Source organism: Dreissena polymorpha, chromosome 1, assembly GCF_020536995.1.
Source record: "Dreissena polymorpha isolate Duluth1 chromosome 1, UMN_Dpol_1.0, whole genome shotgun sequence".
Classification (NCBI taxonomy): domain Eukaryota; kingdom Metazoa; phylum Mollusca; class Bivalvia; order Myida; family Dreissenidae; genus Dreissena; species Dreissena polymorpha.
In genome coordinates, this window is record NC_068355.1 from 123,480,459 (window position 1) to 123,494,737 (window position 14,279).

General features: G+C 36.3%; 1 protein-coding gene and 1 long non-coding RNA gene across 7 annotated transcripts in view; both read left to right on the forward strand.

Moving 5' to 3' along the window:
* LOC127848168 (uncharacterized) overlaps nucleotides 1–11,868 on the forward strand; it is a 33,084-nt gene extending 21,216 nt beyond the window's left edge. For all 6 annotated transcript variants that reach the window (XM_052380502.1, XM_052380492.1, XM_052380474.1 and 3 more), the window contains 3 exons: nucleotides 3,766–5,632; nucleotides 7,755–7,892; nucleotides 9,888–11,868. In XM_052380502.1, coding sequence (XP_052236462.1) covers nucleotides 3,766–5,632; nucleotides 7,755–7,892; nucleotides 9,888–10,220 — 2,338 coding nt within the window. In that variant the 3' untranslated portion in view covers nucleotides 10,221–11,868. The remainder of the gene's footprint in view (nucleotides 1–3,765; nucleotides 5,633–7,754; nucleotides 7,893–9,887) is intronic.
* LOC127848199 (uncharacterized) lies at nucleotides 5,641–6,507 on the forward strand. Its single transcript, XR_008034407.1, has 2 exons — nucleotides 5,641–6,101; nucleotides 6,264–6,507. It is a non-coding gene; the product is annotated as an uncharacterized LOC127848199 (long non-coding RNA).
* Nucleotides 11,869–14,279: the final 2,411 nt, after the last annotated feature.

The window sequence follows — 14,279 nt, forward strand, 5'->3', positions numbered from 1 at the left end:
CTCATCTGGATCCAAACTGTTTGCAAAGGCCTTCAAAATTCGGTTCCCGCACTGAAAGGGTTAAATAATCATAGCTATGAAGTATTGTCTTGAAAAACCAACTTGAATAATATTGTATTATTCATATTATATTCAGTGTAAATGAAAATATGTTAACTAAGGTTTAAGCTATCAGATAGCTTAGCAAACAGGTACAAAACAAATGTATTTTTTTCGAGATAAAAGGAGAGAAAGATTGCATAAATAATTGACTCATGTTGACATCCTAAATAATTTACATACCATTGCTAAATGAAGTCTGAACATAAAAATAATAGTTACTTCTGTCATATTGTATTGAAAGACTCATAAATGGTCCTCAGTGAGTGAACATTGTCAACAACAATCAGTATCAAGCGCAGACATTTGATCAAAACGTCCAGCAACATGACGTGTGTGTGTGTTGTACTCGTGTAACTGTACTTAGAGGTTGTCACCATGAGCAGTTTTGACAACTGTATGGACTCTGGACAGTGCTCAGGTGGCAAATGTGACAGGTGACAAGCCTCTTGCAACTGTATCATGACTATCATTTGTCTTGTATTCCAAACATACCTATATCTCTATACTGTAGCATTTGTCTTGTATTCCACACATACCTTTATCTCTATACTGTTTAATTTGTCTCGTATAATTGTATTCCCAACATACATCTATCTCTATACTACTTTATCATTTGTCTTGTATTCCACACATACCTCTTTCTCTATGTTACTGTTTAATTTGTCTTGCATGACATTGTATTCCTAACATACCTATATCTCTACACTGTATCATTTGTCTTGTATTCCACATATGCCTCTATCTTTATGCTGTTAAATTTGTCTTGTATAATTGTATTCCCAACATACCTCTATCTCTATACTGAAGTATCATTTGTCTTGTATTCCACACATACCTCTATCTCTATACTGTATAATTTGTCTTGTATTCCATACAGTCCTTTATCTCTATACAAGTTCCATACTTATTAGTATATCAAAGTGCTATTCTTGCATGCAAATTTTCATGCAATAAATTGCATATTCAAACAATGTTGTTGTTTTTTAAATCTCCAATATTAGCTAGTAATTTAAAAGCAAAACTTTTCATAAATCTTTTATAAAATTATGTGAACTATATACAACAATTTATCATAAGTTCCTTAGGCCTGAAGGATATTGTGCAGGGCTTGTTTTTTCTGCACTCAGTTAATACAAATGTAAACACTCTTAACAAAGTCCAAATATATAAATTAGGTTGAGGACCACATACCTAAGATTTGAACTTGGCCCATAGATTTTCAAAGAAAAACGCTAAACAAGATGCACAGAAATAACTAATGTGTAATCAAAATGAAATTAACAACTCTGAGACATTATTGTATCTCAGAGGCTAATCTCCTACAAGGGAATTTATATTTCTTGACATGGTTGTGTTATAAATGTAACACTGTCAAACATAATGTATAATACAAAAAAGAACTACCATCTTCTGAAGATCTTACCATTACTCTTTAAAAAGCAAAACATGCACAACTTTAAAAAAAGTTACATATTTTTAAATACTACGTGTACCTACTGTCTACTTTAAATATAGCAAAAATAAATCAATAAATAAGTTGGTTCCATTTCAGTTACTTTATTTTTTTTGCATTTCAGATTAGCTGCAGTGTTGTAGTCTTTGTTTGATGCATTTGTTTTTTTGCAAACTCAAAATTTTAATAAAATAAACTGAATATTTTAAATTGTGTAAGCATCCATTTTTGTAGAGCCCTATAACTTTTCACAATTGTGGAATGTGTGCATGTTTGTGCGTTTGTCTGGTCTTGTCATTGGAATGTGTGCATGTTTGTGCGTTTGTCTGGTCTTGTCTGTGGAATGTGTGCATGTTTGTGCATTTGTCTGGTCTTTTCTGTGGGATGTGTGGAATGTGTGCATGTTTGTGCCTTTGTCTGGTCTTGTCTGTGGAATTTGTGCATGTTTGTGCGTTTGTCTAGTCTTGTCTGTGGAATGTGTGCATGTTTGTACGTTTGTCTGGCCTTGTCTGTGGAATGTGTGCATGTTTGTACGTTTGTCTGGTCTTGTCTGTGCAATGTGTCCATGTTTGTGCGTTTGTCTGGTCTTGTCTGTGGAATGTGTGCATGTATGTGCATTTGTCTGGTCTTGTCTGTGGAATGTGTGCATGTTTGTGCGTTTGTCTGGTCTTGTCTGTGGAATGTGTGCATGTGTGTGCGTTTGTCTGGTCTTGTCTGTGGAATGTGTGCATGTTTGTGCGTTTGTCTGGTCTTGTCTGTGGAATGTGTGTATGTTTGTGCGTTTGTCTTGTCTGTGGAATGTGTGTATGTTTGTGCGTTTGTCTTGTCTGTGGAATGTGTGCATGTTTGTGCGTTTGTCTGGTCTTGTCTGTGGAATGTGTGCATGTTTGTGCGTTTGTCTGGTCTTGTCTGTGGAATGTGTGCATGTTTGTGCGTTTGCCTGGTCTTGTCTGTGGAATGTGTGCATGTTTGTGCGTTTGTCTTGTCTGTGGAATGTGTGCATGTTTGTGTATTTGTCTGGTCTTGTCTGTGGAATGTGTGGAATGTGTGCATGTTTGTACATTTGTCTGGTCTTGTCTGTGGAATGTGTGCATGTTTGTTCATTTGTCTGGTTTTGTCTGTGGAATGTGTGCATGTTTGTGCATTTGTCTGGTCTTGTCTGTGCAATGTGTGCATGTTTGTGCATTTGTCTGGTCTTGTCTGTGCAATGTGTGCATGTTTGTGCGTTTGTCTGGTCTTGTCTGGATTGTAGCTTCGTCATATATCATGCAATTTTAAAATAACTTAATTCTGTATAGATACACACTATTCAGACATGCTCTATTCCATGCAGTCTGGATACTTCTTTTATCCCCGCTGAAAACAAATTCGGAGGGGATATAGTAATTGGTCCCGTCCGTCTGTGCGTCCTTCTGAAACTTTGTCCAGAGCATAACTCCAAATCTATTCAATGGATATACTTTAAACTTAGAATTTAAACAGATGGCATCTAGGAGAAGTGCTGTGACCAAGAACCATAACTCCGTCTACCTTAGTTTTTGAATTATCTCCCCTTTTATATAATTTCAAAGTTAATTTTTGTCCGGAGCATAATTCTAAATCTACCGAAGGGATTTACTTGAAACTTGAAATATAAATAGATGGCAGCTAGGAAAAGTGCAGTGACCAAGAACCATAACTCTATCTACTTTATTATTATTATTTTTTATTATTATTTATTTATTTATAATTTTAAATTATGTTTAATTTAATTTCATAGTAAATATTTTAGCTTTCCAATTTTTAATATCTCCATTTATCTAATTTTACAATAAAATTTTAATTAGAACACTGAAGTATTCACTTTAAAATTAATAGATGAGTTTAAGGAAAAATAAAGTGATCAAGAACAGCAACTGTTTATAATCTTCTTTTTTAATTACCTCCCTTTCAATTACATATATTTTATTCTCTACAGCATAATTCTAAAACTATATAACTAATTGATCCTTGAAATATAAATAGATGACAGCTGCCAGGTTTTACAAATATTATTCTATTCTCTAAAACAAATGTTGTCATACAAGCAAAAACATTTCGGCGGGGAAATTTGGCACTACTGTGACAAGCTCTTGTTTTTTTTAAACTTAGTGGCAAGTCATGTTTGATGTTAATATTTAAACAGAAAATAATTTATATGATAACATATAGAAGAAAGTTATTTGTTTCAGTTCACTAACAAAAACTAGATGTGCAAAAACAAGACAAGTGGATGATGGAAAGAACACCAAATCAAAAGAAACTAACAAGCACATGTCTGCAACACTAGCTGGACCCAGTTGCGGCAATCAAATGCCAACAATTGGTGCCATTAAACTGGTGCAGTGTGAAAGTAGTAAAAAAGACGCTTTTAATATCACTGATCCAGATTTCAATGAAGAGGAGGTCAATGCAGTGCCCAGCGACATATATACAAGGAAGAAAATGGTTATGAATAGCTCTCAAGATGTCACTATTATACCAGATACTCAGGAAACTATGAGAACCAGTTGCAAGGATATGTTCTCACAAGATTGTTCTACACAGAGGGACAGTAAACAAAATGAACACAGTGGTTCCAGCAGATCCAAGAAAATCCTCTCCAGAAATCAAGAAAGCAATGATGATGGGAATGTAATAACGCAAAATGCTTCATCTGATATAGATAACAACATAACTACAGGCTTTTCACAGCTAGATAAGAATGAAACGCAAGTGTCTGTGGCAGAAATAAGGGAAGATCAGAGTTCATTGATGGAGGATGTTAATGATATGTCAGTTGAGCAGGATTTGTTTTCACCAGACCTAACTGACAATGAATATGAATGCCCTATGAACAAAAAGGACAAGGTAGCAGTTAACAAAGTCAGTCCTAAGAAAAATAATCTGAAAGATTCAGGTAAAGAAAAAAGGAAACTATCCCAAGAGGAAGTAGATACTTCTGTTAAGAAAATTAAACATGCTATTGACACAGATAAACTTGATACTCATTCACAGTCTAATTCGAGATCTGAAATGCTTTGGTTAACAATGCTTAGGTATAACACAAGCACTGTAGCCCACTCTCTGTCTTCTAGCAAACAGGCTGTTGTACCAAGACCTGGGTCGGAATCAACAACAAATGTGAACACTGCAACCCTAGTATGTGAAAGCAAAGCTGATAAAGACCATTGTCTAAAGAATCTAAACCTACCTTCCAGTCTGGATAGATTAAGTGAAAGTAGTACTAGGAAGGAAATAAAACAGACAGAAGACTATGAGAGATACCCTATGGATGAAATTGATAACAAATTACATAAGACTGTAAATAATTCACTTTCTGTAAACAGTGGAAATAGTTCACTTGAAATAAAAGGAGGAAATAATTCACTCATTGTAAACAGTAGAGACATCAGTCCTCATTCGACTATGGCTTTGCAATCACCAGAAGCAAACAATAGGAACAATGTGTCTGTTACCATGGAAACCATGATGTCACCTCAAAGTCATACATTGCCTGGAGAAACGTGGGAGAACTTGTCACCCACTTGCACTTCTATGAGCTCAGACGTGTTTGTAGTGAAAACAAGAGATCTGGCACAAAGATTCAGGCAAAGAAATGAACTGGTAAAACACAGCCAGGCCATGCAGCCAAGTAAGGATGGGGTGAACTCTAATGTTGTAAAATTGCAGCCTAGTAAGGGTGGGATCCACTTTAATGTTGCACAATTACAGCCAAGCAAAGCATCAAATGTAATAATATCTACTGTGCATCAGGTTGAGTCATTGAAGGGGAAAATGATTGAATCAAGCAATAAAGATAACTGTACCATCACTGATGCTATTGATGCAGTTATTCAGAAGTCACGAACATTGGCTAACAATGTGGAGTCAAACATGAGCACATTTGATGGTTTTACAAAACCTAACTTACCTGACCATACACTATCTGCGGGTGTATACACAGATGTTAGAAAGTCATTAGTCAATACTGGAATAGAGAGCCTTCCTAGCCTGACAAAGATGATCAAGTACGGTCTTCTTATCCCAGGAAAAAATGTGCTAAGTGTTCTCATAAAGGTACAATTTTTAACCCTTTACCACTCAGATATGCTGTTTGACCCATTTTCAGGCCCTCAGAACATACAAATTATCGTCCTTAAAAGATTCAAACTTCATTTCCTATGCTTAGATACTGATTAGCTGTAAATAGCATAAAACCTGAACAGCCTGTGAGTTACATAATCTTTTCACTTTGCTTCTGAGCACAAAAGGTTTAATAATTTGCAAAGATTGTTATATGACAACAATTGGCCATGTGTCGAAGAACTTTGTTAACCAGGTTTTCCGAAGGAAAAAACTGGTTATTAGATTGGCGAATGCGGGCGGGCTGGCTGGCTGGCGGGCTGGCTGGCTGGCGGGCTGGCGGAATAAGCTTGTCCGGGCCATAACTATGTCGTTCATTGTCAGATTTTAAAATCATTTGGCACATTTGTTCACCATCATTGGACGGTGTGTCGCGCGAAATAATTACGTCGATATCTCCAAGGTCAAGGTCACACTTTGAGTTCAAAGGTAAAAAATGGCCATAAATGAGCTTGTCCGAGCCATAACTATGTCGTTCATCGTCAGATTTTAAAATCATTTGGCACATTTGTTCACCATCATTGGACGGTGTGTCGCGCTAAATAATTACGTCGATATCTCCAAGGTCAAGGTCACACTTTGAGTTCAAAGGTCAAAAATGGCCATAAATGAGCTTGTCCTGGCCATAACTATGTCATTCATTGTGAGATTTTAAAATCATTTGGCACATTTGTTCACCATCATGGGACGGTGTGTCCCACGAAAGAATCACGTCAATATCTCCAATGTCAAGGTCGCCACGACTAAAAATAGATTTTAAAAAAAAAAAAAAATTACAAAGGGGGTTAATTTTTTTGGTCATTTCAAAAGTTCAGTTTGAGTTTTCTCCCTTTATCATATTTTTTTTTCACAATGAAAACCTGGTTTTGTGACAATTTTGTCCCTTGTTTTCATTTATATAATAACATTTTTTTGTTTCCTATAACTACATATATATATGCATGATAATATTAATATAAGTAAGTGCTAAGTGGTAATTTAATTCTAGTTATTTTTATGCCCCCTAAGGACGGCATATAGTGATCGGACTGTCCGTCTTTCCGTCACACTTTGCGTTTAGGTTTCGAAAAATGCTCATTACTTCTATGTCGCTTCAGATAGCAACTTGATGTTTGGTATGCATGTGTATCTCATGGAGCTGCACATTTTGAGTGGTGACAGGTCAAGGTCATCCTTCAAGGTCAAAGGTCAAAAAACAAATCCAAGGGAAGTGTTAAGCTTTAAAGGGCGATAATTATCTGTACTTGCCAAATGATATATATGTTGTTTTTTAATAAATCAAAGCGGCGCAGTAGGGGGAATTGTGTTATTGACAAACACACCTCTTGTTCTTTGTAAATTTGATTTGAAAGTTGAATATGATTAATGCCTTATCATTTTAAGCCTGACCCGGCCCGTAACATGTCATAACTTTAGACATGTACATATGTACTTGAATTTTGTTTTCTTCTAAGAATGATATTTAAATGTACCTGTTGTCAACGTAAATGTGTATTTTGGAATTGCCCACACAAATTGCCTTGCCCAACATTTAATTCCTTACAGAACATTATAAACTCTTGAGAGTTATTTGTAAATGTGAGAGTTATCATAGAAATTCTGTGAATCAATAATCATCTTATCAATTTCCCATTTGGAAAAGTTTCTCTAGTTTGAAGTTTCTTGCCAACAGTGGACCACATCAATTGCATTCAACTCATAAGCAAGGAGGCATACTTATTGAAAACAAACATGACAGGGATAGAAATTAAAGGTAGCCCGCTATCCAAGGGCAAGTAGATTTTCGCATGGGCAACTCATTTTTAAAGGTTTATACTATTTGAATATTTCTAGCAATTAATAATTTACTTAAAATTGACTACTGTTAATCAATTGTAAATTTCATTTATTGAGGCCAGTGCAATCATTCAATTCAGGCTCATAATAGGACTTTATGTGTGCTTCTTGTCAGCAATTTTGGCTCTTAACTCTTTGGCTGGTCATCCAAAGTAATTAAGATGGTTGTCTGTTCAGAGAAGTTACTTACCCCAAAATCTTCGTATACTGTTTGTTGCAGGACAAGGTACACAAAGCCTCGCTCACCGCTGCAGGTAAGATACAGACCCCAGATGGACTGGTATATTCAAACAGCTCTCAATGGCTGTCAACTCTGTCAGAAGGGGCAAGCATAAAGAAAAAGAAGGCATATCAAAGGGTATTCAACTCCTTATCATGTTATAGTGTTGCCTCTAAAGCCAATGTGCACATAAGGGTTACTTTTGGAGACTCGTAGCCACTTACATTTATGCCGACAAAACATTGAACTTTTAGTTTAATCAGAATGACTCTTAAGCCTTTACCACTTAGTTACATATTTTTAGCTCAGCTGTTTTTGGAGAAAACTCCAAGGTATTGTCATAGCCTCTTCGTTGTCCGCAATCCGGGCCGGTCGTGCTAAAACCTTTCCATTGGCTCTAAAATTAAAGTGCTTCCACATACAACTTTGAAACTTCATATGTACCTGCACCTTGATGAGTTCTACACACCACTATCATTTTTGGGTCACTAGGTCAAAGGTCAAGGTCACTGTGACCTCTAATATAAAACTAACTTTGCCTCTAACATAATAGTGCTTCCACCTACAACTTTGAAACTTCATATGTACATGCACCTTGATGAGTTCTACAAGCCACACCCATTTTTAGCGAGGCTGTTTTCGAAGAAAACCAGAGGTATTGTCATAGCCTGCTCGTCTTCCGACGACCGCCAGCGTCGTGATAAAACCTTGACATTGGCTCTAAAATCAAAGTGCTTCCACCTACAACTTTGAAACTTCATATGTAGATGCACCTTGATGAGTTCTACATACCACACCCATTTTGGGTCACTAGGTCAAAGGTCAAGGTCACTGTGACTTCTAAAAAAAAAAAAAATGCTAACAAGCTTTCACAGCCTAGCGTGGCACCCGTTAGGTTATGCCATGCTCTTGTTGGGTCACTAGGTCATCAAAGGTCAAGGTCACTGTGACCTCTAATATAAAACTTAATTTGCCTCTAACATCACAGTGCTTCCACCTACAACTTTGAAACTTCGTATGTACATGCACCTTGATGAGTTCTACACGCCACTCCCATTTTTGGGTCACTAGGTCAAAGGTCAAGGTCACTGTGACCTCTAATATAAATCTTTAACTTTGCCTCTAATATTTTAGTGCTTCCACCTACAACTTTGAAACTTCATATGTACATGCACCTTGATAAGTTCTACACACCACACCTATTTTTGGGCCACTAGGTCAAAGGTCAAGGTCACTGTGACCTCTAATATAAAACTTTAACTTTGCCTCTAACATCACAGTGCTTCCACCTACAACTTTGAAACTTCATATGTAGATGCACCTTGATGACTTCTACTCGCCACACCCATTTTGGGTCACTAGGTCAAAGGTCAAGGTCACTGTGACCTCTTAAAAAAAAAAATCTGACAAGCTTTCGCAGCCTAACGTGGCACCCGTTATGCGGTGCTCTTGTAATACTTATGTAGACCCAAAGCAAGTTTAATTAAATTAAAGACCTGTCTTACTATAGAATCAAGTTTTAAAGGCTTAATTTCCAACCCTTAGTTACTAATGGAATATTGCACTTAGCCATTGTCACTTTGCCTCTGATTGGGAAAGGGTTAATGGAATTAGTAGTAGCCCTAACATGCTCTTATGGTTACGTGAGTTATGCCCAGTGACACGTGTTTTACTTCAGCAATTTTTTTTTTTTTGCTTAAAAATATCATTACAATAAATTAACAAACAGAATTTTGCTAATTTCAAACATTTGATCACATAAAGTAATATTGCCAAATGTTTTTATCTTTTATTTTAATCAGGAATGCTGGTGTATTCTACATCAGGCTCTTTTCCAGCCTTTTTAAGCCTCCTGTATGAATATTCAAAGCAGGGTTACCTTTTGTCTGAATTGCAAAAAAAAAATACCACTGTGCCTTAATTCTCAATTCAGGATGACCCCTTGACCTCAATTTTTTATTACAATCTTTATGTGATGTTTTAGTCCTTGGTTAGTGTACTAATTAATATTCATCAAATTAAATTAATTCAAACCAATTGCTGATTGCATGTCTATGCCCCTGTGCCGTAACAAAATCCTGGGAAAAGGCCTGTAACATGACGTATAAAGTTAGACTGTTGCTAACATTTCAGATAATGTACAGTGGCAGAACCCTTATTTCCATCTGTCAGTGTCCCACTGTCCACGGTACCAAGTTTGTCCAGTCAGGAATCAGAGGTACAAGGCAACAACTGACAACAAGCAAAGAAGTTCAGGTCAACGAACAAGAACTGCAACTGAACAAGGGGAATGGATTGACAGCTGAAGAAAGGCAGTTGAATGAGATTTTGACAAACTGTTTAGTAAAGCTCTTAAAAGACTCTGATCTTCTTCCAAACAGTAGTTTACCAGAGAATTTCTGGGAAGCTGATTATGCAAAACTGAAGTTGCCAATTAGTTTATGGGAATCTGTAGATGATTGGTAAAAGACAAACCTTTGTGAACAACTTTTGACAACTGTGTTGTGAAACTGCTTCAGATTTGTTGGGTACCATACTATTTCTTTTCAACATAATCATTCTTTTCTGAATTATTTGACAAACTGATTGCAAACAAAATTTGTCAAAGAAAGTATCCGAGTCTGCGAAATGGAAGTTAATGGGACCAGAATCAATCAATCTTGCAGTCTTGATCATTATTTAGTATTAAGCTCACATGAGCATGACGTAAGCTGTTGTGGTGTCCATGGCATCGTCGTGCAGTGTCAAGTTGCAGCTTATAACTACTCTAAAGGACACATTTTTGTTCCATCCAATCTTAATTATATTTTGTAAGAACTAGGTCCTTAAGCAAGATCACCAGGTATTGTTCATTTAAAACTGTGTAACCACTCTAGAGGCCACATCTAAAAGTTGATGAAAAATTGTAAACATGTGTGAGAAAGTGTATGTTGACAAAATATAGGCCAAATTTGAATCTTGGTAATTTGTGTAAAAAAAATTGGTCACGATGTAACACAGTAGAAAAACCTCATTAACACTTTAGAAGTTATATTTATGACTTTATGAGACAGCATCAGAATGTTTATCTTGACTATATCCTCCATGTTTAATAAAAAGTTAAAATCTTAGTACAGCGTTGTAACAGCTGTAGAAGCTGCATTTATTAATAAATCTTTGTGAAACTTGATCATTGTTTGTGTATTGACAGTAACTAAGGCCAGCACACAGTTGGGTCATGTATGCCCAAAAACTAGGTCATCATGACTGTGGACTCTTAGAATAAACGTAAAACAAAGAAGCCACATTAATGAATCAATCTTGATAAAACATGGTGAGAATAATTAACTTGAAAATATCAAAGCCATGTTTTAATCTGGTTCATTTTGAGTAAAAAACAAGGTCACCACTTAACCCTTTTCCACACAGCAAAGTGAAAATGGATTTGTACAAACGTCTGTTCAGGTTTATGCTTTTTTTGCTACTGATCAGTAGGGATTGAAATGAAGCCTTTCAAACTTAAATATATTAAAAAAGACTTGAATTTTATTTGATTTTCTAAAGCACTTCAAATGCGTCAATATGCATTTATAAGTGGTAAAGGGTTAAAAACTATGGGTCAAACAGCATATCAGAGTGACAATACGAGTGCCTTGAACTCATATGAGCCCTTAAAAGCAATCATGGAAATCTAGTCTTTAATAGATATGAGCTGTGCGCTGTGAAAAGGGGGTTTAATACATGTGCATAAAGTGTGGTCCCAGATAAGCCTGTGCAGTCTGCACAGCCTAATCAGGGACGACACTTTCTGCCTAAACTTGATTTTTGCTAAGAAGAGACTTTCTTGAAACGAAAAATATCATAAAAGCGGAAAGTGTTGTACCTGATTAGCCTGTGAAGACTGCACGGGCAAATATGGGACGAAACTTTACGCACATGCTTTAAACCCCTATTTCACAGACCATGGTCCATATAAAAAAAGGCACTGAACATTAACACCGCTCATAATGTAAAATCTATCAAAGATCCATGTGTATTAAATTGATGCTTATTGTTAAATTAGTGTTCTCTTATTTGTGTTATGTTGCAGTTTCAAGACATAATCTGTTTGGTTGTAATTAAATATTTGTTTCTTTTCCTGTGTTGTTCATATAAACTAGACTTAGTTACTATAATGACAAAGAATGCATACTAAATTGATAAAAAAATTATTAAAACCATGGGTTTTGGCAAGTTTTGACCACAGGGGAATGGCTGACCAACAATTTGTAGAGGACCTATATAGGGCATGATTGGAGCAAATCATGTTCAGGGACACAATACTATTTTACATACCAAATATCAAACTCTTGGCTTTGTGGTTTGAATAGATATATATAGATATTGTGCCATAGGGGTCTATATAAACATTGTGATCCCCAAGATACAAGATACAAGAAACTTTATTTAAAGTCAGTTTTTATAAACAGTTAACATTAGCTATCAAAGCTATTTTCCGACAAAAACAAAGTCTTAACAACAAGATAAAACAAACACCTAGATAAAAAGAAATGCAGATTATCACATATAATTTAAAGGCATATAAGAATGATTGCTAAAAAACAAAATCCTTATTAAAAGTAATTGACCAGAGTATTTAAATAGATACATAAGACTTTTAAAATATATACTTAATCATACTAATATATATACACAGACATGCAGAATAAAAAACACATGGAAATTCACCCCAGGGCATGGTCTTTTTTTTTACCCCAACAACACGATCTGAGAAATTTTTGTGTAGGATTACTATACAATGTTACATACCAAACATAATAATTGTGGACCCAGTGGTCTTGGAGTAATTAATTTGTTTAAGTGTACTGTAAATATTGTGATATCGTTATTTAAAATGTCAAGAAAGGGACAAAACTGGTAGTTTTTTAAATAATGCAGCCATTTGAAGAAGCAGGTGTATATTTTTTGCAACTATTCATTGAATGGATGCTCGGTTTGTAAAACATACATGTCCACACCATATCTAAGGAACACTTTTTAACTACAAACAGGCATATTGGTATAATAGGTGCTTGAGAGGAGAGAAAGATGCCTTTCTATTTTGAGGTCAAACGTCAGTGGCATAGATGCTTGTTTAAAGAAATTGTATAGGTGCAATAGTCAGTTTTAATACCTATATTATCATCAATAACAAGTAGACTTTCAAATGTGCTAAAAAACAATAATAACATTGGGCATTGTTTGGATATATTAAACAAGTTAATGTGTTCTAAAAATACACATTTTGTCCACTTAAAAAGTGAGCTTGCAAAACCCTCTGTTCCAACCAGTCAATTTAATCATAAACATGTATTGATTTTCATTGGTCATCTCTTCACCTGCGGTACCATCCTTGACATAGGCTTCCAACCAGCTTCCTCCAGGAGTCTCGGTTCTGGGCGAGTCTCTCCAGCTGCCCCCAGGTTTGGCCCATCTGCTTAGCATTTGCATCCAGGTCTCTTCCTATTCCCTACGGGGTTCCATGTGAGAGATTGCCTTATCATTTTGGATGCAAACTTGTGAAGCATGTGCCTATCCACGCAAACATTTCTGAAGGATGTCTTCTTCAACTGGCTGCTTCTTTGTTCTCCATGATTCCTCTTAGGAGATCTTGTCTGGCCAGCAGATCTTGAGGATATTCCTGAGGCAGGTTTTGATGAAGACCTGTATTTTCTGTTGGTTACAGTAGTTCTCCAGGTCTCTACTCCATATAGGAGTATTGGTCTCAAGATGGCATTGAAGAGACTAATTTTGTTGGTGATACCCAGACGTTCTTCAGCTGATGAAAGGCTGCCCATGCTTTAACCAATAAGGGTTCTGACATCTGCATCCGTTCCTCCCTGGTTGTCCAGAATGCTGCCGAGATATGTTAAGCTGTCCATCTTCTCCAGTGCCTCGCCTTTGACTGTGATGGGTGTGTTGTTGGATGCGTTGGTCTTGAACACCTTGCTCTTCACTCTGTTGATGGTGAGGCCCAGTCTAGCTGAGTTATCCGCTAGCATGTTTGTCTTTTCCTGCATCTGTTGTTGGGTGTGGGAGAGAATAGTCATTTCATCGGAACAGTCGCGGTTGTCCAACTGTTTTCAGAGTGTCCACTGAATTCTGTAATGCTTCTGATCCGTAGAGGTCTTCAATACACAGTCTACAGCAAGCAGGAACAGGAAAGGCGAGAGTAAGCAGCCTTGCCTCAAATCGGTTCTCACTTTGAAGGCATCTGTGAGCTGTCTGCCATGAATGATTGCATTTCATTGGTGGCTGATTTATAATTGTTGTAAATATTCTTTTTTAAATCACAAATGCAAAACTTCATATCAGCATGAACAAGGTCTTCAAATAATGATTATATTTTAAGATGTCTCACTCTAAAAAAGACCATGAATTTTATTAACTTAATGTTGCATGAAAAAGATCCCACATGCGCAATATCATTATAAAATATTAGGGAATGCCTCGTGGTAAGTTTCTGTCTGGACAGTCAGAAATACCTCCATAGCGAGTGCAGTATAA